General features: G+C 38.7%; 1 protein-coding gene across 32 annotated transcripts in view; it reads right to left on the bottom strand.

Moving 5' to 3' along the window:
* Window positions 1–23980, bottom strand: part of KDM4C (lysine demethylase 4C) — a 460147-nt gene that overhangs the window by 298796 nt on the left and 137371 nt on the right. For all 32 annotated transcript variants that reach the window (XM_072728386.1, XM_072728383.1, XM_072728376.1 and 29 more), the window contains 2 exons: window positions 22473–22522; window positions 2021–2124 (listed from right to left, as the gene is read on the bottom strand). In XM_072728386.1, the coding sequence (XP_072584487.1) occupies window positions 2021–2124; window positions 22473–22522 (154 nt within the window). The remainder of the gene's footprint in view (window positions 1–2020; window positions 2125–22472; window positions 22523–23980) is intronic.

A 23980-nucleotide genomic window follows, 5' to 3' on the forward strand; every position in this document is an offset into this window, starting at 1 on the left:
GAGCACAGAGTTATCACACATCCTTCATCAACACGGAAGAGGAAGTGGCAATATTTCACATGAAAAACTGCAATTGCCAAAAAATAAAAATAAAAATAAAAAATAAAATAAAATAAAATGAAAGAAAGAAAGAAAGAAAGAAAGAAAGAAAGAAAGAAAGAAAGAAAGAAAAAAGAGAAAGAAAAGAAAAACTGCAATGGCCAATCAGATGGTGAGGCATTGGCATCTTCAGAAGCCATGAAATGTCTCACCCTCAAGAGACCAAAGGAAAGCCTCGTACATCTGGTGATTTACCAAGTAGTATGGAGAAGCCACAGCCCAGAATGGGATGAAAGGCACCTGCTTCCTTCTCCCCAAAGATTGGAAAGGAGGTACAAGCTCCAAAGGCCTCCAACCTGGGGAAATGAAACAATCCCACCATACGCTAGATCACATTATCCCCTCTCCCAAAGACCAGCTTGATCAATATCTATCACCAGCCTTGAAATCATAAAGGATTTCCTGTCCATGGGAGACTCTAGTCCACTCATTTCTAAAATTCCAACTTAAAGTGTCTAATCAAACTAACACCTAAAAGTAAAAGAAACACTCACTAATGATGTGTCTGACACTTAAAAGTCCAGTTCCCAGAGGTATCAGCAAGTAAGACAGCGCCCCACAGTGGCAGTGGCTCATCTAGGGGACACAGCTCCTTACCTCTGTACCGTGACATGCTACAGTTCACCATCAGCTTCTCTCCATACACAAGCACATCTCCCACAGTACATGTCTCAAAGGCACACTTTTTGTGGTAGCTAAGACTATGTGAGTAAAACAGTGGTAAGAGCATCCCTGTCACACAAGACAAATATGTCTCATCTCATGCATGAATACAGCAAAGACAGTTTGTGAGTGAGCAGGGATTACCCGAAGTTAGAGAATGACTCTTGGTCTTTGCAAAAATTCCACTTTGAACAAAGTTGGGGGTGGGAGATGGGATGTACTTTAAGGGACTGAGATTAAGAAGAGGCAAAAATTTAGTCACAGGTGAAAAACTTCTGAGGTGAAAAACAGCACAAGATTATGGGAAGAAAGTCAAATTAAAAATGAGAAAAAAAGAAAGGAAGAGAGTACAGCTATTTTTCAATGTTTCTACAAGTAGCTAATTACTAAATCCTCCTTTAAGAGAGAGCTTTTATTTATCTGGTCAAAAGCTTTTCTTCATTTTAGCATCCTCACATAAAAGTTCTCATGCTCCATAATAATTCTGACCCAATATCCACCCATGAGCACAAAGAAAGAGGAACTTGGTATGTACTGAATCTTACAGAACCTAATCTTCAGAAATATTCCAAAGCAGCAATATCTGATTATTAAATCATCAGGCAATTTTACCCATAATGAAATCTCAATTGTATTATGTCTGAATGTGTTTAGAAGCAACATTCTGGCATCATAATCACTGACTCTAAAACACCAAACTAATGATAATTGTTCTGAGTTCTTTTTTTTTTTTTTTTAAGATTTATTTTATTTGAGAGTATTACATGTGCGGGGAGGGGCAGAAGGACAAGGAGACTCCCCACTGAGCACAGAGCCCACTGAGGGACTCAATCCCAGGACTCTAAGATCTTGACAAGAGTGAGCCAAAGCCAAACACTTAACCGACTGAGCCACCCAGGCATCCCTGTTCTGAATTCTTTTAAAAAAAGAGATCATATACATAAATTACACTGTTCATATAAAAGACTTCAATGTAGATGAGCTACCTCTTAGTTTGTTGAGTGTCCTGCATTTTTCTCTTAGGACTGTTACAAGTGAACTATTACCAGCATAAAATTATAGTAAATGTTTCCTGAAATAAAAGTAATTTTATTACTTGTTACATTATAAAACATGAATCTGAATTTTTCTTCCCACATCCTAAAAATCCTACTTGAAGTCAAGGATATATTGGCTTGTGTTAAATTTGTCTTACAATTTGTCTTACATATAAATACTACACACACAAAATGAATGTTAAAGAATAACACTAATATACCTTGTCAAAGGGAATACCATACTTCTTCAATACTGAGGGAGATATTAGTGTCATCTTGTGGCGAAGAAATGCATCACACCCTTGAGAACTGCTTGGGAAAAAACCTAAATGGAAACAATAAATATAAGTAGTAATGTGCCAATTATGATAAAATTTCAGAGAGTTTTAAAGCTTATATTCTAGTATTCTCACAGAACGACAGTTTTATGCAAATATAGACCAACTCCAACATCAGAAAAAAAAACCTGGTACTAAAAATTAGAGTCAGAATTCTTAAAAGCTATGGGATACATATTTATATCACTAAAGGCCGACCTTTATTATAAAAAAAGAGCTACCAAGAATTGTTTTCATGACATATAAAATTAATAAGCCTTACAAATTTCAACTAATAAATTTTAATTAAATCTGCCTAATATCGGGATCCCTGGGTGGCGCAGCGGTTTGGCGCCTGCCTTTGGCCCAGGGCACGATCCTGGAGACCCGGGATCGAGTCCCACGTCGGGCTCCCGGTGCATGGAGCCTGGTTCTCCCTCTGCCTATGTCTCTGCCTCTCTCTCTCTCTCTCTCTCTCTCTGTGTGTGACTATCATAAAAAAAAAAAAATCTGCCTAATATCTGATAAATGGATAAAATAATAAAGATGGTTAGGAAAGGTAAATAAACTTTTGAATAAAGAAATTTCTCATTTTAAAAAGATTCCTAAAAGTGATCATTCCAGATGTACTTGTCCCCAAAGCCTGGCAAAGAGAAAAAAACAGCAGTTTCCCACCTTTATATGTTTCTTTCTGATCAATTTAATACACTTAATTGCTACTGTAGATAATGCTGCTATAAACATAGGGGTGCATGTATCCCTTTGAATTAGCATTTTTGTATTCTTTGGGTATGTTTCACTCATATATGGAATTTAACAAACAAAACAAGCAAGCAAAAGGGGGTGGGGAGAGACAAACCAAGAACAGACTCTTAACTATAGAAAACAAACTAATGGTTACCAAAGGGGAGATGGGTAAGGGGGATGGGTGAAATAGGTGATGGGGACTAAGGAGAGTACATTTGTTGTGATGAGCACTGGTGGACATGCTGGATCACTATACTGTACACCTGAAACTAATATTACACTATATGTTAACTGAAATTTAAATAAAAACTTTAAAAAAAAAATAGGTTAACTGCTACCAATTTCCTGAACCAAATTCCTGGCCAGCTCACGTCAAATGCTTGGAAACCTGTCCCACCAGTCTGTGTAGGAGCAGTGTTTTAAGGAGTCCTTTAAATGAGGAAGCTTAACATGCAGCAACCCTTTCACTCAACAGTACATATCATGGACCAAAACACAGTCGTTTTTCTCCACCACTGACTTCATCCCTGCAGTTTTGTCTGGGGGACTCATTAATTCAGCTATGGAGGCTACAGGAAAATGAACATACATGATGCCCTGCTATTCACCTTATTCACTCAGAGAGAAACAGTAGTGTGCCAAAGCAAGAGAGAAAGCAAGAAAGGAAAGTGACACATGGAAGGGACACCTGGATGGCTCAGTGGTTGAGCATCTGCCTTTGGCTCAGGACATGATCCTGGGGTCCTGGGATCCATTTCCACATCGGGCTCCCCACAGGGAGCCTGCTTCTCCCTCTACCTGTGTCTCTGCCTCTCTCTCTGTGTGTCTCTCATGAATAAATAAACAAAATCTTTTTTTTTTTTTTTTTTTTTTTTAAAGAGAGAGAGATGTTAAAGAGGAAAATCCTAGAAAGAGAATCCAGGAGGAGAACAGAGCTCACCAGCAAAACAATGGGATACACATAAATAAAGCAGGAAGAAGCAGAGATACTATTTAAAATGAAGAGAAAGCCAATGGAAATGTTACTTATCTAACTCTGTAGCTCACTATCTCCAAATAGCTCAAGCATGTGACCAATCTGACAAAAGGATTACCAGTACTCATTAACTAACCATGAACCATTTTAACCTCAAAAAAGTGTTTCACAAGAATATTTTTAAAGTTAACAAGATTTTATTGGAGTATGTGATCATCAGAAGAGAACAAATCAACCAGCCAGGAAAGAACCATTAGGGTATAAGAAACCATCTGCAAAAAAAAAAAAAAAAAAAAGGGTATGTTCTGCTTAAGCATCTGCATCTGAATTTTCTAAATAGCTGGAAATTTTAAAAGTACATGCTAAAGGAAACAACAGAAATACTATCATTCCAGGGGCGCCTCGGTGGCTCAGACGGTTAAGTGTCTAACTCTCAATTTCAGTCAGGTCATGATCTCAGGGTTGTGAAAGTGGGCTCTGTGCTGGGCATAGAACCTGCTTAAGATTCTCTCTCCCCCTCTTCCTCTGGCCCTCCCATCCCCACCCCACTTCCATACTCGCATGCACTCTCTCTAAAAAAAGAAAAGAAAAAGAAATACTGTCTGTCATTCCTTACAATACCAATGGGAATAAAAGGAATCATTTTGCCCTAAGTGGTCATTTGATGCAGCCCTCTGTATATGGTTAACATTTATATTATACATTAACAGAAAATAAAACATTATACCAAATAAGTAACCCTATTTTTTTAAATGCAGATTTTAGTGAATGGAGAAAAAATATCACACTAATGTAATAGTCATATCTACACAGTAAGATGTCCTGAGTCTTCCACCATGGAGACTAAGGCACAGTAGGGTGGTCCGCAAACACACAATCCATGGAAACATTTTAATATTACAATTCAAGTGGATTTATCAAACTTTTCAAATCTGTAACTCTGTGCATCCTAAATGAATTGAGTTTTAAATTAAAATCCATGAAGAAAGAGGCATCTATTTAATTTTCTTTTGATGTGGATTTGTAATCAGGACCTGAACAATATGGTGACTGGTCATAAGTTAATTTAAATTGGAAAACCACTGAAGGAAGATAATTTGCAATCTATTAAAAACTTTGGTTTAGAATTTATATTTACAATAGGCTATCAGAATTGTATTTTACATTGCTGGAAAACACCTCATAAACAGCACAAATTCTGTTCAAAGCATGTGTCTCAAAATGAATTTTACCTCAAAATATCTGCAGGAATACATGGCTCATATTCACCCTCACTCCACCATCTATGAAAAGTATCTTATTCAACATATAAGCAACCCAATGTATCCAGAATACTATTAGATACAAAATATTTTTTAAAACTCAGACCTATACTGACTGAAGAAATGTTAGTGTCTTTCATAATAAGTAAAAAATCAATTTTGGAGTCACTTGCATAAAAAACAACAAAAGTAACTCTAATAGAAAAGATAATATTTAAGTAAAAATTCAACTTAAGACAATCAGAGTCACCAACAAAAAAAGAAGAAAATAGTATGTGTTAAAATTTTGGCAAGTTACTTCTTTAAAATATACCTTTCAGAATCGTTTTTTCCTACTCTAATATTTGCTCTCTTGATCATGATCACGATCCGAGATGATGACCTGAGCCCAAGGCAGACACTTGACTAAGTCACCCAGGCACCCTCAATCCCATATTCTGTAGGGATACTTTGGTAGGAGCATGTGAGAGGCAAACTACAAGGTATAAACTATGCTTTGGGACCCTGTATAAATCTTACTCAATCTTCTCTTAACTGGTGCTTAACACACATGCTTACTTGAGCACCAACTTTCCTCACTCCTTTACCATACTTGACAAACACACACCTTTTCATTGGTATAAATAGCAGAGCTAAGTTTTAGACTAAAGACCTAATTGTCTGAAATATTTAAAGCCACCCTCACCCTGCCCATATGGCCAGCAAAACAAGAGAGAATAATAGTTGTTAAGAATTTGTTGAGCCTTGCTGAGACATGGATTCCAAACACAATTCCAACACTTATGTAGCTCTGACTAGTCATGTGATCTCTCAGCTCCTCAGTTTCCTCATCTGTATAGTTAAGCTGCTAAAATTATCTTCCTTAATGGATTCTCTTTTTCCAGCTTTTTTGAGATATAACTGGCATGTAACATTGTACAAGTTTAAGAAATACAGAGTAAGAATTTGATTCATGTACATATTGTGTATGAAATAACTACCATAATAAGTTTATTTAACATCCATCATCTCACATAGTTAAAATTCTTTGTGTGCATAAGAACTTTTAAAATCTACTCCCTTGGCAACTTTGACATATACAATACAGTATTAATTGTAGCCACAATACTGTACAGTACATCCCCAGAACTTAACTTTCTTATAACGTAAGTTTGTACCTTTTGACTGCCTTTACCCATTTCCTTTCCACCTTTATCCACCAACTCTGGCAACCACCAACTTGTTCTCTGTATCTGTACATTCAGTTTTTTTAGATTCCACATGTGAGATCACACAGTATTTGTCTTTCTCTGTCTGACACATTTCACTTAGTATAATGTACCCAAGATTCATTACAGTTGTTATGGCTTCTTATGGCTGAATAATATTACACTGTCTTCATATATAAAACATTTGTTTTATCCATTCAAATGTCAATGGACACTTCAGCTGTTTCTAAGTCTTGGCTACTGTGAATAATGCTGCAATGAACATGAGAGTGCATATATCTCTTCTAGATAATGATTTAGTTTCCCCTTTGGTATACATTCAGAAGAGGAGTGGTCAGATAATACAGTAGTTATTATTTAATTTTTTGAAAAAACTCCATACTGTGTTTCATAGTAGCTATCCTTACTGGATCATTATGGGGATCCAACAAGATAATGTACAACAAACTTAGCCACAGTCAAAGGTGGAAGCAACATAAATGTCCAGCAACTGATAAATGGATGAACAAGATGTGATATAATCCACAAAATGAAATATTATTCAGCCATAAAAAAGAATGAAATACTGATATATATTATAAAATGGAAAACATGAAAAGTAAAAGCCAGAGGCAAAAGGTGGGTCACCTATTGTATGATTCCATGTATACTGAAATATCCTGAATAGGTAAATACCTAGAGAGAAAGCACATCAGCAGCTGTCAGGGACTGGGGAGAAGTAGGAGGAAAAAGAGAGGGACTAATGAACAGATACAAGGTGATGAAATTCTCTTGGAACTTGATAGAGGTGATGTGCACTATAAGAATATACTAAATGCCACTGAATTGTACACTTCAAAATGTTTAACAGCTTATTTTATGTTATATGAATTTTACCTCTATTAAAACAAAACAAAACAAAACAAAAAACCTTGCTGGTATACTTGACACAAAGTAAATTTCAGTAAATAGTAACCATTCTTTTTACCCCTGTTATTCATTTCCACCATATTGACCATTATGTCAGTTCAATGGATCTTCCTTTTCCACTATCTCTGTAGCCTGTTAGCTGAGAAGGGGTATCACAATCCCAAGAGACCCAGAAAGCTTCAGGGTGCTGTCACCAAGCCTTAAAAACTGCTTCATTCCCTTGGGCCTTCTGACCTAAACCTAACAGTTCCAGTCACAAGTAACAAACTTCTCCCCCAAAAAGGAGTTCTAACAGTCAAGCACAACTTAAGTTAAACTCTATAGATTTATTTTCAACCTTGTATTCACCTGTAGATTCTTCCATCTGTTCTCTAACTTGATTGTTTTAAAATTAAATATCAAAATTCAGCCTGGATTCCAAATTATCACTTACAATTGGACTCAATGTAAAAAGGCCCAAACTTAATCCCTTCTTTCATACTCCAAGCAATGGATACTGGTAACGACACCACTTTACAACTTAATTCCCTTTATACCAACTCTTCCCCACAAGTTAACACATTAGGGTTTCTGTGACAAGTAAATTAATGAACTCTCAATGAAATGGTATCTGATTTGGAAGTGGGAAACCTGAAGGAATAGTTTGGAAAAACAATCTATGTTTCTACTAAACTGTTAAATCATAAAAATACATGATCTGTTTTAACAAATACTCAAAATTAGAACAAATTGCAATACTACACAGGATCCAAGGAGCAAAACAGTTTATATACTAAATAATCCAAGAAAAAGGAAAAGCAATAATAAAAACTTATAATAGGCTGCTTAGGTAACTCAATTTTTAGTCTATACCTCATTTATACTATCTACAATGATAGGCACTGCCAAGCTGCCAATTCCTTAACTAAAGACAATATTTTTGTTTGTTTTTTAAGATATTATACAATGGTAAGCAAGAAGGATGATCTTTGGAACCATTCTTCCAATCCAAACAACATGAGAGAGGATGAAAAGCTAGCATGATAAAAAGCATGTACTCCAGACATCCCAAAAGAGCTCCGAAGTCCTAAAAGTACCCCATAATAACCTTTGTTAAGACTAGCAAAGTACTGCTAGGAGTTGTGCAACATGGGAAGTATAGAATCCCATAAGCACTCTCAAGGACCAGCTGCATCCACTAAATACAGGTGCATGTCCTGTATCCAATGGAAAAGTGATCATAAGCAAGAAGCATTCTTATAAGTAAAAAGGACACAAAAGTCTACATACTGTAATATCCTATTTTTATGACACTCTAGGAATAGAAATTAGATTACAGGTTGCCAACAGCTATGTGGAGGGAATAACTGAGAAACACCAACAAAAGCACCTCTTCAAGGAAATGTTCTATATTTTGATGAGGTTGGTAGTTCCACCACTGTGCAGTTTTGTCAAAATTCACTGAACTGTATATTTAAAAGGGGTGGATTTTACTGTAAGTATATTATACCTCAATTATTCTAACCTCCCAAAATAATCATTAAATGCTTTTAAACTGTTATGTTAGATGTAGAGGAGATACGCTCTAAAAATGTGTTTTTTCCTTCAGATAAAAATCTCTCCAAACTATCAACTGGTTTACATTTTCTAATATTTTAACTGTTAATAAGGAATTCCTTTAATTTTTTTTAAGTAGGCTCCATGCCCAATGTGGAGCTCAACAAAGGGCTTGAACTCACTCACAACCCTGAGATCAAGACCTGAGCTGAGATCAAGAGTTGGACCCTTCACCAACTGAGCCACCCAGATGCCCACTAAGGAATTCCTCTTAAATCCTGATCTCATATGACAAACACATGCTGTTGCCATTAAATCTCCAAAGTTTCAGCCTTGGTAAAAGGTTACATATCAAAGTTTAGTAATTATTTCTATGGATCTGTGAACACCAGTTTTGAGAAGCTTAAATTAGTTATTAGTCACTTAGGAAAGACGTAAAGAAAGGAGTAGGAAAGATGAAGAAATCAGACATGTAGAATACATGTCCACATTAGCAATAGATTTTAAGGCAATTTCATTTCAACAGAATTGAAATTTACCCTAGTATGCCTTGATACAGTTTTTATATTGGTTTTTGCAATATTCATATGACTAACAGGCTTAAAAATGTATAGCAACCATACAAACGGTAAGGAAAAGAACACGGAAAAAGGATGAGGTAGGATTGCTTCTGTGGGAAATGCCTCTAGATAGATGTATTAAATTTACACATGAAATTTCTTAACAAGCTTATTAATGAAAAGAACCAATAAGCTACAATATGTGGGGAGAAACCTACTAATTTTTATCCACATCCCTACTTAAGATGTCAACTTTAGAGATTTAAGTTAGTTATAGTTGACCTCTCTGTGCATCCTACCACTCATGCTCAATTAGTTACTCAGGAATGCATAGAAAATTATTAAACTGCAAGTTTCACTCAACTCTAAGTGTCCCATAGGCTATCAAAACAGACTTCACTCCGCTAAGTGTCCCATGATCCATCAATATCACTACTAGTTGAGACAGAGCTCCATGGAGCACTCCAGAGGAGCACCAGGAGAAATTCACAGACTGTGGTCTAGAGAAGGATGGTGGTTCTCCTAAACGACTGCTTTATTTTATCTCCTGAACACTGTATACTATGTAATGGTCAAGTATTTTTCCATTTCAAGCTAGCTGGGAGAACATTTATAGCTAAAATTTCCACCCAATTTAACAAGTGTATGGGTCATTACATATGGTTTTTCACTGCATCCCTAACACCACTTTGTCTCAGAGCCCACTTCTTCCCCCTTGACATGACACATGGACCACACAGGCATAGATCATAGACTCCCCAGGCCAAATACTTTGGGCTCAAATAGGTCATGGTCAAGCTAACCAGAATTTTCCTGGTTCAGTTTCCATCCGCAGAATCAAAGTACTCTTAATTTCCCTCCATAGTAATTCCTCCCTGCTTGCTGATATTCCCTTCCTGAATTCTTCCTTAACATTCTCTACTGTCACTTCTCAGAACTGTCTTTCACCCTACATTACACTAGCTTGGTTTATGTTATGTATTACTGAGCAGTGTATAAAATCCTAGTAGGAACATAGCCAGACATAAAATATTCGATATATTTAAACATGGAAAGTGGTATCTGACACTAAATTTTGAGGAAAGTAAGCTTAGGGATTGTTGTACAATTCTTAATGCAACTCATCTGATAGAAAGATAAAAAAAAAAAAAAAAAACACATCCTGACATACCACACATTGATCTCCATGCCTAAGGAATAAGTTAGACATGAAGGTAGAGAATATATCATTGAACTTCTTCACTTTTTATGGCCTAGAGGACCCCTTAAATTGATTATTTATATCATGGATATTTTTATTTATTAGCCTTTCAAAACCAGGCATTTTAATATAATATTTTCAGACCATCAACTAAATGAATGCTTAAGGGAATAAGGTATTTATCATTTGGAGAGCAGATAAAAGTACATTTTCTTAATTCCAAGACAGAGGTATAAGAACAGGTCGATTTAGAATCTGTTCATAAAATTAAAATGACTTGTTATTTATTGCTGCTCTTCTAGTCTCTTGATAGCAGGTTTACAATCCCTATTAGGTCAAACCCCTGAAGAGATTTGAAGATGGCTTCCCAGAAATCCACATCTATGACCAATTCTGAATATAATTTCAGAAGTCCACAGACACCCACAGACCCTTGTCCACCTCCTGGAACAGGAACCTCTTCAAATTAGGCTAAGAATCTCTGTTCTACAGGCTTAAATTAAAGACTACTAGTCGGCTCTTGTTTCGGGGGAGGGGCAAGATGGCGGCAGAGTAGGGTCTCCAAGTCACTTGTCCTCAACAAATTACCTAGAAAACATTCAAATCATCCTGAAAATCTACGAATTCGGCCTGAGATTTAAAGAGAGACCAGCTGGAACGCTACAGTGAGAAGAGTTCGCGCTTCTATCAAGGTAGGAAGACGGGGAAAAAGAAATAAAGACACAAAAGGCCTCCAAGGGGGAGGGGCCCCGCGAGGAGCCGGGCTGAGGCCGGGGCAAGTGTCCCCAGGACAGGAGAGCCCCGTCCCGGAGGAGCAGGAGCTGCACCGACCTTCCCGGGGGAAAGGCCTCCCGGGGACTTGGAGCAGGATCCCCAGAAAGGCGGGGATGCCCTCAGGCTCCCTGGGACAGTAACAGAGGAACTGCGCCCCGGAGAGTGCGCCGAGCTCCCTAAGGGCTGCAGCGCTCGGCGGGACCCGGAGCAGCTCGGAGGGGCTCGGGCGGCGGCTCCGCGGAGGGGGCTGCGCGGCTCCGGGAACAGCTCGGCAGCGGCGGCTCGGGCGGAGGAAGAAGCTCAGCCCGGAGGGGGCGGCGCGACTCCGGGAACAGCTCGGAGGGGCTCGGGCGGCGGCTCCGCGGAGGAGGCTGCACCGCCGGGAGCGCGAATCCAACAGCGCAGGCCCCGGAGCACAGGGCGCCGGGACACAGCCCAGGATCCGGCCTCCCCCCGGGACAGGCAGAGGCCGGGAGGGCCCAGGACAGCGAGGACGCTCCTGCCTGGAACTGAGCAGATCAGCGGCCCCGCCTGGGAGCCTCCAGGCCCTGCAGACGGAGAGCCCCGGAGCTACTGCGGGGGCTGACTTCAGGGTCCCAGAGCTGCCCCCGCCACTGTGGCTTCCTCCCGGGGCCTCACGGGGTGAACAACCCCCACTGAGCCCTGCACCAGGCAGGGGCAGAGCAGCTCCCCCAAGTGCTAACACCTGAGAATCAGCACAGCAGGCCCCTCCCCCAGAAGACCAGCTAGAGGGACAAGTTCCAAGGGAAGTCAAGGGACTTAAAGAACACAGAATCGGAAGATACTCCCCCGTGTTTTTTTTGTTTTGTTTTTTTTGTTGTTTTGTTTTGTTTGTGCTTTTTTTTTTTCTTTTCTCTCTTTCTTCTTGATTTCTGATTGCGTCCCCCACCCCCCCTTTTTTTTCTTTTTTCTTCTTTCTTTCTTTTTCTTCTCTTTCCCCCCCCCTTTTTTTTCTTCTTTCTCTTTTTTCTTTTTCTCTTTTCTTTCCTTCTCTCTCTTTTTCTCCTTTTCCCAATACAACTTGTTTTTGGCCACTCTGCACTGAGCAAAATGACTAGAAGGAAAACCTCACCTCAAAAAAAAGAATCAGAAACAGCCCTCTCTCCCACAGAGTTACAAAATATGGATTACAATTCAATGTCAGAAAGCCAATTCAGAAGCACTATTATACAGCTACTGGTGGCTCTAGAAAAAACCATAAAGGACTCAAGAGACTTCATGACTGCAGAATTGAGATCCAATCAGGCAGAAATTAAAAATCAATTAAATGAGATACAATCCAAGCTAGAAGTCCTAACGACGAGGCTTGACGAGGTGGAAGAACGAGTGAGTGACATAGAAGACAAGCTGATGGCAAAGAGGGAAACTGAGGAAAAAAGAGACAGGCAATTAAAAGACCATGAGGATAGATTAAGGGAAATAAATGACAGCCTGAGGAAGAAAAACCTACGTTTAATTGGGGTTCCCGAGGGCGCCGAAAGGGACAGAGGGCCAGAATATGTATTTGAACAAATCCTAGCTGAAAACTTTCCGAATCTGGGAAGGGAAAGAGGCATTCAGATCCAGGAAATAGAGAGATCCCCCCCTAAAATCAACAAAACCCGATCAACACCTCGACATTTAATAGTGAAGCTTGCAAATTCCAAAGATAAGGAGAAGATCCTTAAAGCAGCAAGAGAAAAAAAGTCCCTGACTTTTATGGGGAGGAATATTAGGGTAACAGCAGACCTCTCCACAGAGACCTGGCAGGCCAGAAAGGGCTGGCAGGATATATTCAGGGTCCTAAATGAGAAGAACATGCAACCAAGAATACTCTATCCAGCAAGGCTTTCATTCAAAATGGAAGGAGAGATAAAGAGCTTCCAAGACAGGCAGGAACTGAAAGAATATGTAACCTCCAAACCAGCTCTGCAAGAAATTTTAAGGGGGACTCTTAAAATTCACCTTTAAGAAGAAGTTCAGTGGAACAATCCACAAAAACAAGGACTGAATAGATATGATGACACTAAACTCATATCTATCAATAGTAACTCTGAACGTGAATGGGCTTAATGACCCCATCAAAAGGCGCAGGGTTTCAGACTGGATTAAAAAGCAGGACCCATCTATTTGCTGTCTACAAGAGACTCATTTTAGACAGAAGGACACCTACAACCTGAAAATAAAAGGTTGGAGAACCATTTACCATTCAAATGGTCCTCAAAAGAAAGCAGGGGTAGCCATCCTTATATCAGATAAATTAAAATTTACCCTGAAGACTATAGTGAGAGATGAAGAGGGACACTATCTCATACTCAAAGGATCTATCCAACAAGAAGACTTAACAATTCTCAATATATATGCCCCAAATGTGGGAGCTGCCAAATATTTAAACCAATTAATAACCAAACTGAAGAAATACTTTGATAATAATACACTTATACTTGGTGATTTCAATCTAGCTCTTTCTATACTAGATAGGTCTTCTAAGCACAACATATCCAAAGAAACGAGAGCTTTAAATGATACACTGGACCAGATGGATTTCACAGATATCTACAGAACTTTACATCCAAACTCAACTGAATACACATTCTTCTCAAGTGCACATGGAACTTTCTCCAGAATAGACCACATACTGGGTCACAAATCGGGTCTGAACCGATACCAAAAGATCGGGATAGTCCCCTGTATATTCTCAGACCATAATGCCTTGAAATTAGAACTTAATCACAACAAGAAGTTTGGAAGGACCACAAACACATGGAGGTTAAGGACCATCCTGCTAAAAGATGAAAAGGTCAACCAGGAAATTAAGGAAGAATTGAGAAGATTCATGGAAACTAATGAGAATGAAGATACAACCGTTCAAAATCTTTGGGACGCAGCAAAAGCAGTCCTGAGGGGGAAATACATCGCAATACAAGCATCCATTCAAAAACTGGAAAGAACTCAAATTCAAAAGCTCACCTTACACATAAAGGAACTAGAGAAAAAGCAACAAATGGACCCCACCCCCAGCAGAAGAAGACAGTTAATTAAAATTCGAGCAGAACTAAATGATATCGAGACCAAAAGAACTGTGGAACAGATCAACAGAACCAGGAGTTGGTTCTTTGAAAGAATTAATAAGATAGATAAACCATTAGCGAACCTTATTAAAAAGAAGAGAGAGAAGACTCAAATTAATAAAATCATGAATGAGAAAGGAGAGATCACTACCAACACCAAGGAAATACAAACGATTCTAAAAACATATTATGAACAGCTGTATGCCAATAAATTAGGAAATCTAGAAGAAATGGATGCATTCCTGGAAAGCCACAAACTACCAAAACTGGAGCAGGAAGAAATAGAAAACCTGAACAGGCCAATAACCAGGGAGGAAATTGAAGCAGTCATCAAAAACCTCCCGAGACACAAGACTCCAGGGCCAGATGGCTTCCCAGGGGAATTCTATCAAACGTTTAAAGAAGAAATCATACCTATTCTACTAAAGCTGTTTGGAAAGATAGAAAGAGATGGAGTACTGCCAAATTCGTTCTATGACGCCAGCATCACCTTAATTCCGAAACCAGACAAAGACCCCACCAAAAAGGAGAATTACAGACCAATATCCCTGATGAACATGGATGCAAAAATTCTCAACAAGATACTAGCCAATAGGATCCAACAACACATTAAGAAAATTATTCACCATGACCAAGTAGGATTTATCCCTGGGACACAAGGCTGGTTCAACACTCGTAAAACCATCAATGTGATTCATCATATCAGCAAGAGAAAAACCAAGAACCATATGATCCTCTCATTGGATGCAGAGAAAGCATTTGACAAAATACAGCATCCATTCCTGATCAAAACACTTCAGAGTGTTGGGATAGAGGGAACTTTCCTCGACATCTTAAAAGCCATTTACGAAAAGCCCACAGCAAATATCATTCTCAATGGGGAAGCACTGGGAGCCTTTCCCCTAAGATCAGGAACAAGACAGGGATGTCCACTCTCACCACTGCTGTTCAACATAGTTCTGGAAGTCCTCGCCTCAGCAATCAGACAACAAAAAGACATAAAAGGCATTCAAATTGGCAAAGAAGAAGTCAAACTCTCCCTCTTCGCTGATGACATGATACTCTACATAGAAAACCCAAAAGCCTCCACCCCAAGATTGCTAGAACTCATACAGCAATTTGGTAGCGTGGCAGGATACAAAATCAATGCCCAGAAATCAATGGCATTTCTATACACTAACAATGAGACTGAAGAAAGAGAAATTAAGGAGTCAATCCCATTTACAATTGCACCCAAAAGCATAAGATACCTAGGAATAAACCTTACCAAGGAGGTGAAGGATCTATACCCTAAAAACTATAGAACACTTCTGAAAGAAATTGAGGAAGACACAAAGAGATGGAAAAATATTCCATGCTCATGGATTGGCAGAATTAATATTGTGAAAATGTCAATGTTACCCAGGGCAATTTACACGTTTAATGCAATCCCTATCAAAATACCGTGGACTTTCTTCAGAGAGTTGGAACAAATTATTTTAAGATTTGTGTGGAATCAGAAAAGACCCCGAATAGCCAGGGGAATTTTAAAAAAGAAAACCATAGCTGGGGGCATCACAATGCCAGATTTCAGGTTGTACTACAAAGCTGTGGTCATCAAGACAGTGTGGTACTGGCACAAAAATAGACACATAGATCAATGGAACAGAATAGAGAACCCAGAAGTGGACCCTGAAATGTATGGTCATCTAATATTCGATAAAGGAGGAAAGACTATCCATTGGAAGAAAGACAGTCTCTTCAATAAATGGTGTTGGGAAAATTGGACATCCACATGCAGAAGAATGAAACTGGACCACTCTCTTTCACCATACACAAAGATAAACTCAAAATGGATGAGAGATCTAAATGTGAGACAAGAGTCCATCAAAATCCTAGAGGAGAACACAGGCAACACCCTTTTTGAACTCGGCCACAGTAACTTCTTGCAAGATACATCCACAAAGGCAAAAGAAACAAAAGCAAAAATGAACTATTGGGACTTCATCAAGATAAGAAGCTTTTGCACAGCAAAGGATACAGTCAAAAAAACTAAAAGACAACCTACAGAATGGGAGAGGATATTTGCAAACGACATATCAGATAAAGGGCTAGTTTCCAAAATCTATAAAGAACTTATTAAACTCAACACCAAAGAAACAAACAATCCAATCATGAAATGGGCAAAAGACATGAAGAGAAATCTCACAGAGGAAGACATGGACATGGCCAACATGCACATGAGAAAATGCTCTGCATCACTTGCCATCAGGGAAATACAAATCAAAACCACAATGAGATACCACCTCACACCAGTGAGAATGGGGAAAATTAACAAGGCAGGAAACAACAAATGTTGGAGAGGATGCGGAGAAAAGGGAACCCTCTTACACTGTTGGTGGGAATGTGAACTGGTGCAGCCACTCTGGAAAACTGTGTGGAGGTTCCTCAAAGAGTTAAAAATAGACCTGCCCTACGACCCAGCAATTGCACTGTTGGGGATTTACCCCAAAGATTCAGATGCAACGAAACGTCGGGACACCTGCACCCCGATGTTTCTATCAGCAATGGCCACAATAGCCAAACTGTGGAAGGAGCCTCGGTGTCCATCGAAAGATGAATGGATAAAGAAGATGTGATTTATGTATACAATGGAATATTACTCAGCGATTAGAAACGACAAATACCCACCATTTGCTTCAACGTGGATGGAACTGGAGGGTATTATGCTGAGTGAAATAAGTCAATCGGAGAAGGACAAGCAGTGTATGTTCTCATTCATTTGGGGAATATAAATAATAGTGAAAGGGAATATAAAGGAAGGGAGAAGAAATGTTGGGAAATATCAGGAAGGGAGACAGAACATAAAGACTCCTAACTCGGGGAAACGAACTAGGGGTGGTGGAAGGGGGGAGGAGGGCGGGTGTTGGAGGGGAATGGGTGACGGGCACTGAGGTGGACACTTGACGGGATGAGCACTGGGTGTTTTTCTGTATGTTGGTAAATTGAACACCAATAAAAATTAATTAAAAAAAAAAAAGACTACTAGTCATAAAACACATACACATACCCCAAAACTATTTTAAAAACTGAATTAATCCTTCATAATCATGACTCTTCTGTTCTGATTTTGTGAAATGTTGTTTTAAAATAAGTCACAACTAAAATACTTGCTAAGTATAAGAATTCACTTCCCTTACTGCCATCTGAAACAAAATTCTCAATGATTATTCACACTTCCAAACTCAGCTGCACAAAGCCCTAATACATATATTCTTTTCCCAGTAACCAAAATTTTGACCACAGCAAATCATCTTCAATTTTTTTAATATTGGATGGTATTTTATCCACAGTAAAAGACTAATAGAATACAGTCCTTGGCAAAACATTTTAGTTGTTCCCCAATTTACTTTAATCCATACTTTGCTTAACTCAATAGAACAGCAAAGATACTGTCTTCTTTCTAAAACAGATGAATTTTAGACATTCTAAAAAGTGAAAATGTTCAAAACTGTCATTCATGATTTAATATTATACCTCTATTCTCCCTTATACTTTCCATTCAATTGTATCAAGCCAAAATTAGAAAGAATATAATGACATTATAGGCAAACATAACAAGTATAAAAATTGGTACAATTCACTTGAGTTTTTTATTACACTTATGTCTATACAATATTGAAAAAAAAAAACCCTATATAAATGAGAAAGCAGCTGAAGGGCAAAATCAAACTCCTAGCTTTATTAGATGCAAGCCTAATGTCTTTTAGATAAAATATTTGTAGGTGCCACAGTCAATCAAGATTTCAATAGAAACTAAAGATGAAAGCATTCATGCATAAAAGGCAAGTGTGATAATTATGATGTGCAGACAAGATAATGGAAAATATCCTAGGCTGCTTTTCATTTTCTGTATCAAGTGCTGCCTTGACCTAGACATCCTATAATGTTCTATCACATTTACTGCATTATTTTATCATTTTAATTATTTAGCAGAATTCAATTAATTTGGCTGGCATCTGCTCAGTCAGGATGGGAATCCTCTACTGTCTCATAGGTCTTTTCCCTGTGTCATTTCTCAAAATAATCCTGCAAAACAGTTTTGAATAAACGTGCGATTTGAAGTTCTTGTACATCCTTCAAGTTTATCAACTTACTGATTAAACAAATGGCACCCATTTTCCTAGAGTGTTGTCATTTTCAGACAGTTTATGTCAAAGCTTTTGCAGACAATTTATAGTAGGAATTTTAGTGTAGGGACGCCTGGGTAGTTCAGTGGTTGAGTGTCTGCCTTCAGCTCAGGTCATGATCCCAAGGTCCTGGGATCGAGTCCCGCATCGGGCTCCCTGCATGGAGCCTGCTTCTCCCTCTGCCTGTGTCTCTGCCCCTCTCTCTGTGTGTCTCTCATGAATAAATAAACAAAATATTTTAAAAAATAAAGAAATTTTAGTGTGTGGCTCTATACTATAAAGTTTACATTAGCTCCAGTTCTCTGGTGGTAAGGCAAATAGAAAATGGTGGAATAATTATTACAGAGAAGATGATAGTTCAGTATATAGATTTAGCATAAAGTTCAATGCCTGTGTATTTAAGGATTATGGTAATCATTTTCTCAGCTGTGTTCTATTCTTCAGAACCAGGATTCATCCACCTTAATATTCATAAAAATGGTCCCTAACAAAGTTCAAGATTACAATTACATTGTTATTATTATTACAATGTATTAGATTATAAAAACACTAAGACTTTATAGTCATTAGCCTGCCAAAATTATAATAATGCTTCTAACAAATGTGATACTGTAACTGTTCCTTCTAATACTCTTCTATAATTTGGGGGAAAGTAACTTTTAGATATCATTAACAATTTCTGTTCAGAACTGTCAAGTCAATGAAAGGAGTTTTCCGGTGTCCCCATTTCATTATTAAATGAAAGCATACGTAAGTCAGAAACAAAAATCCTTTCCTAATAAAAGGCAAACCTAACAGCATCAATAAAATAGATCAGCACCTGACTAAAAGGACAATGGTCACTTGAGGATTTGATCCTGGATAAAAGCAGAAGGTTTTACACTAGTTGTCACTCAGATGGAACTTCACTTTCCCTTAGAAATAAGTCACTACCAGCCTACTACTTCCCTGGTAAGGGTGGCTAACAAAACAGATGAGATTGGCAAGGGGTGAATCGGATTCTGCCTTGCATAAACAGATATGGCAAGGTTGTCTTCTGCATATTAAAGACAGAAAACAAACTCTCCCTCTTCGCTGATGACACGATACTCTACATAGAAAACCCAAAAGCCTCCACCCCAAGATTGCTAGAACTCATACAGCAATTTGGTAGCGTGGCAGGATACAAAATCAATGCCCAGAAATCAATGGCATTTCTATACACTAACAATGAGACTGAAGAAAGAGAAATTAAGGAGTCAATCCCATTTACAATTGAACCCAAAAGCATAAGATACCTAGGAATAAACCTAACCAAAGAGGTGAAGGATCTATACCCTAAAAACTATAGAACACTTCTGAAAGAAATTGAGGAAGACACATAGAGATGGAAAAATATTCCATGCTCATGGATTGGCAGAATTAATATTGTGAAAATGTCAATGTTACCCAGGGCAATTTACACGTTTAATGCAATCCCTATCAAAATACCATGGACTTTCTTCAGAGAGTTAGAACAAATTATTTTAAGATTTGTGTGGAATCAGAAAAGACCCTGAATAGCCAGGGGAATTTTAAAAAAAGAAAACCATAGCTGGGGGCATCACAATGCCAGATTTCAGGTTGTACTACAAAGCTGTGGTCATCAAGACAGTGTGGTACTGGCACAAAAACAGACACATAGATCAATGGAACAGAATAGAGAACCCAGAAGTGGACCCTGAAATGTATGGTCATCTAATATTCGATAAAGGAGGAAAGACTATCCATTGGAAGAAAGACAGTCTCTTCAATAAATGGTGCTGGGAAAATTGGACATCCACATGCAGAAGAATGAAACTGGACCACTCTCTTTCACCATACACAAAGATAAACTCAAAATGGATGAGAGATCTAAATGTGAGACAAGAGTCCATCAAAATCCTAGAGGAGAACACAGGCAACACCCTTTTTGAACTCGGCCACAGTAACTTCTTGCAAGATACATCCACAAAGGCAAAAGAAACAAAAGCAAAAATGAACTATTGGGACTTCATCAAGATAAGAAGCTTTTGCACAGCAAAGGATAGAGTCAACAAAACTAAAAGACAACCTACAGAATGGGAGAAGATATTTGCAAACGACATATCAGATAAAGGGCTAGTTTCCAAAATCTATAAAGAACTTATTAAACTCAACACCAAAGAAACAAACAATCCAATCATGAAATGGGCAAAAGACATGAAGAGAAATCTCACAGAGGAAGACATGGACATGGCCAACAGGCACATGAGAAAATGCTCTGCATCACTTGCCATCAGGGAAATACAAATCAAAACCACAATGAGATACCACCTCACACCAGTGAGAATGGGGAAAATTAACAAGGCAGGAAACAACAAATGTTGGAGAGGATGCGGAGAAAGGGGAACCCTCTTACACTGTTGGTGGGAATGTGAACTGGTGCAGCCACTCTGGAAAACTGTGTGGAGGTTCCTCAAAGAGTTAAAAATAGACCTGCCCTACGACCCAGCAATTGCACTGTTGGGGATTTACCCCAAAGATTCAGATGCAATGAAACGTCGGGACACCTGCATCCCGATGTTTCTAGCAGCAATGGCCACAATAGCCAAACTGTGGAAGGAGCCTCGGTGTCCATCGAAAGATGAATGGATAAAGAAGATGTGATTTATGTATACAATGGAATATTACTCAGCAATTAGAAATGACAAATACCCACCATTTGCTTCAACGTGGATGGAACTGGAGGGTATTATGCTGAGTGAAATAAGTCAATCGGAGAAGGACAAACAGTGTACGTTCTCATTCATTTGGGGAATATAAATAATAGTGAAAGGGAATATAAAGGAAGGGAGAAGAAATGTTGGGAAATATCAGGAAGGGAGACAGAACATAAAGACTCCTAACTCGGGGAAACGAACTAGGGGTGGTGGAAGGGGGGAGGAGGGCGGGTGTTGGAGGGGAATGGGTGACGGGCACTGAGGTGGACACTTGATGGGATGAGCACTGGGTGGTTTTCTGTATGTTGGTAAATTGAACACCAATAAAAATTAATTTAAAAAAAAAAAAGACAGAAAAGAGGAAGGCAGTTTCTGCAGATACAAGTAGGTATAGAATCAAACCATTAATAGAGTCTTTCATTCTAGCCCTTATGAAGATAGACAAAACCACAAAAAATTAAAATTCAAGTTCCAGTAAGGTATATTTAAATTTACCAGTCTAAGAAAGCATACACTCTGTTTATTTGGTTATCTGGGGACAGTCATCTTAATACTTCCATAAGAGCAATCCCAAGGCCAGGGGCCAAACTAGGAGTCAGAAGGAGATTTAACACAACGCTTTGGTGAAATGATATGACAGCATGAAAAGTATTCATAAAATACCTGCACCCTGAGATGCAGCATCAATACTCTTTGGAATTTATTTCGAGTGTAACTTAAAAGAAAGGAAAATGGGATCCCTGGGTGGCTCAGTGGTTGAGCATCTGCCTTTGGCCCAGGGCATGGTCCTGGGGTCCCGGGATCGAGTCCCACATTGGGCTCCCTGCATGGAGCCTGCTTCTCCCTCTGCCTGTGTCTCTGCCTCTCTCTGTGTGTGTGTGTGTCTCTCATGAATAGGTAAATAAAATCTTAAAAAAAAAAGAAAGAAAGAAAAATATTAGCCCAACAATGTTAAATAAAAGTTTTATATACACAAAAGTTATATAAAAGGGAAAAATTGGAAATAATCAAAATAGGTTAAGCACAATCACTTGATGAAATACTAAGGAGCCAAAATAAAATAATCATGAAGCCTATTAGGAAGAATATTCACAGGGTAATGTGAAAAAGAAATTAATTGTTCTATTAGAAAAACATTCAAAAGTCATTAACTTGAAAAGAGTAAAACTAACAGTGACATTAAAGTAAAAATACCTCAAAAACAAAGAATCTACCCAGATGAAAAACACAGAAAGCAAGTTTACCTTGAGCTAGTCTTTCGAGTCGTTTTCCATGTTCCGGGGGTATCGCATACCTAAAATTGTAAACATAAAATTTTAAACATAAATAAAAATTTTAGGTTTATAACTGCTCAACTAGTATCCTAAGATAATGTTGTACTAAAAAAAAAAAAAAAGGCATCAAATTCCACTTAAACGAAATGAACAGAGATTAGAAAACCAATAGCAGAGTCATATCCCTTGGACACTAAACCGAAGAAAAACAAACTGGAAATCACCTATTTCAGTGCCCCAGTTCACCATCCCAACGACATTTTACAGATTAGGGAACAAAGGCCTAAGGCCAGTAAACTACTGGGACAAGGGAAGCAGCTAGCCATAGCAGGGAGACCAGACCTCCTTTTCTAACACTCACAGCACACTAGAAATCCAGGGCTATTGTTAGTTGTATGTTTTATGTTTTGCTGTTGGTTAGTTTTGCCTTTGTTTTTAAGAAAATCTAGGTTGTTGTGCTTTTTTTTAACCTTTTAAAATGTTTTTATTGACAAGCAAGACAGAACAGAAAAGTATTATACCAATATTCACATTTCCACCAAACATTTCTAAGAACATTATACTTTTCCAATAGATTTTTTTTTTTTTTAAGATTTATTTCAGAGACAGAGAGAAAGAGCACAGCAGGGGGAGGGGCAGAGGGAGAGGGAAAATAAATCCTCAAGCAGACTCCCCGCTAAACACAGAGTCTGGCTCAGGGCTTGCTCCCAGGACCCTGAGATCATGACCTGAGCCAAAATCAAGAGTCGGAAGCGTAAGTGACTGAGCCACCCAGGCACCCCTCAGATAGATTTTAAATTAAAATTTACTAGAGATAAGAGAGCAGTGTTTGTGACTTTTATGACTTTAAAAAAAATTTTTTTTAAGATTTATTTATTTAGGAGAGAGAGAGTGTGTGCACAAGAGTGGAGGGAAGAGCAGAGGGAGAGGGAGAAGCAGACTCCCCGCTGAGCAGGGCACCTGATGCAGTCTCAAAAGAAGTCAATCCCAGGACCCCGAGATCATGACCTGAGCCAAGTGTAGACACTTAACCAACTGAGTCACTCGGGCGCCCCTGATTTTATGACTTTTAAAATCTTGATTATAGAAAAAAAAAATGCTCACCCTTAAACAGAAATACTCATTTCTAGTTCCTGATATTTTCAAAAGTGAAAGAGCTGAACTTATCTACTGGGAACTAACATATTTTAAAACAACAGTCTCATGGGGCACCTAGGTAGCTCTGTGTGGAGCCTGCTTAAGATTCTCTCTCTCTCTCTCTCTCAGGGGATCCCTGGGTGGCTCAGCGGTTTGGTGCTTGCCTTTGGCCCAGGGCACGATCCTGGAGTTCCAGGATCGAGTCTCACATCAGGCTCCCTGCACAGAGCCTGCTTCTCCCTCTTCCCGTGTGTGTGTGTGTGTATGTCTCTATGTCTACCATGAATAAAAAAAAAAAAGATTCTCCCTCTCCCTCTCCTGCTCACTCACTCTCTTAAAAA

Source organism: Vulpes vulpes, chromosome 12 (assembly GCF_048418805.1).
Source record: "Vulpes vulpes isolate BD-2025 chromosome 12, VulVul3, whole genome shotgun sequence".
Classification (NCBI taxonomy): Eukaryota; Metazoa; Chordata; class Mammalia; order Carnivora; family Canidae; genus Vulpes; species Vulpes vulpes.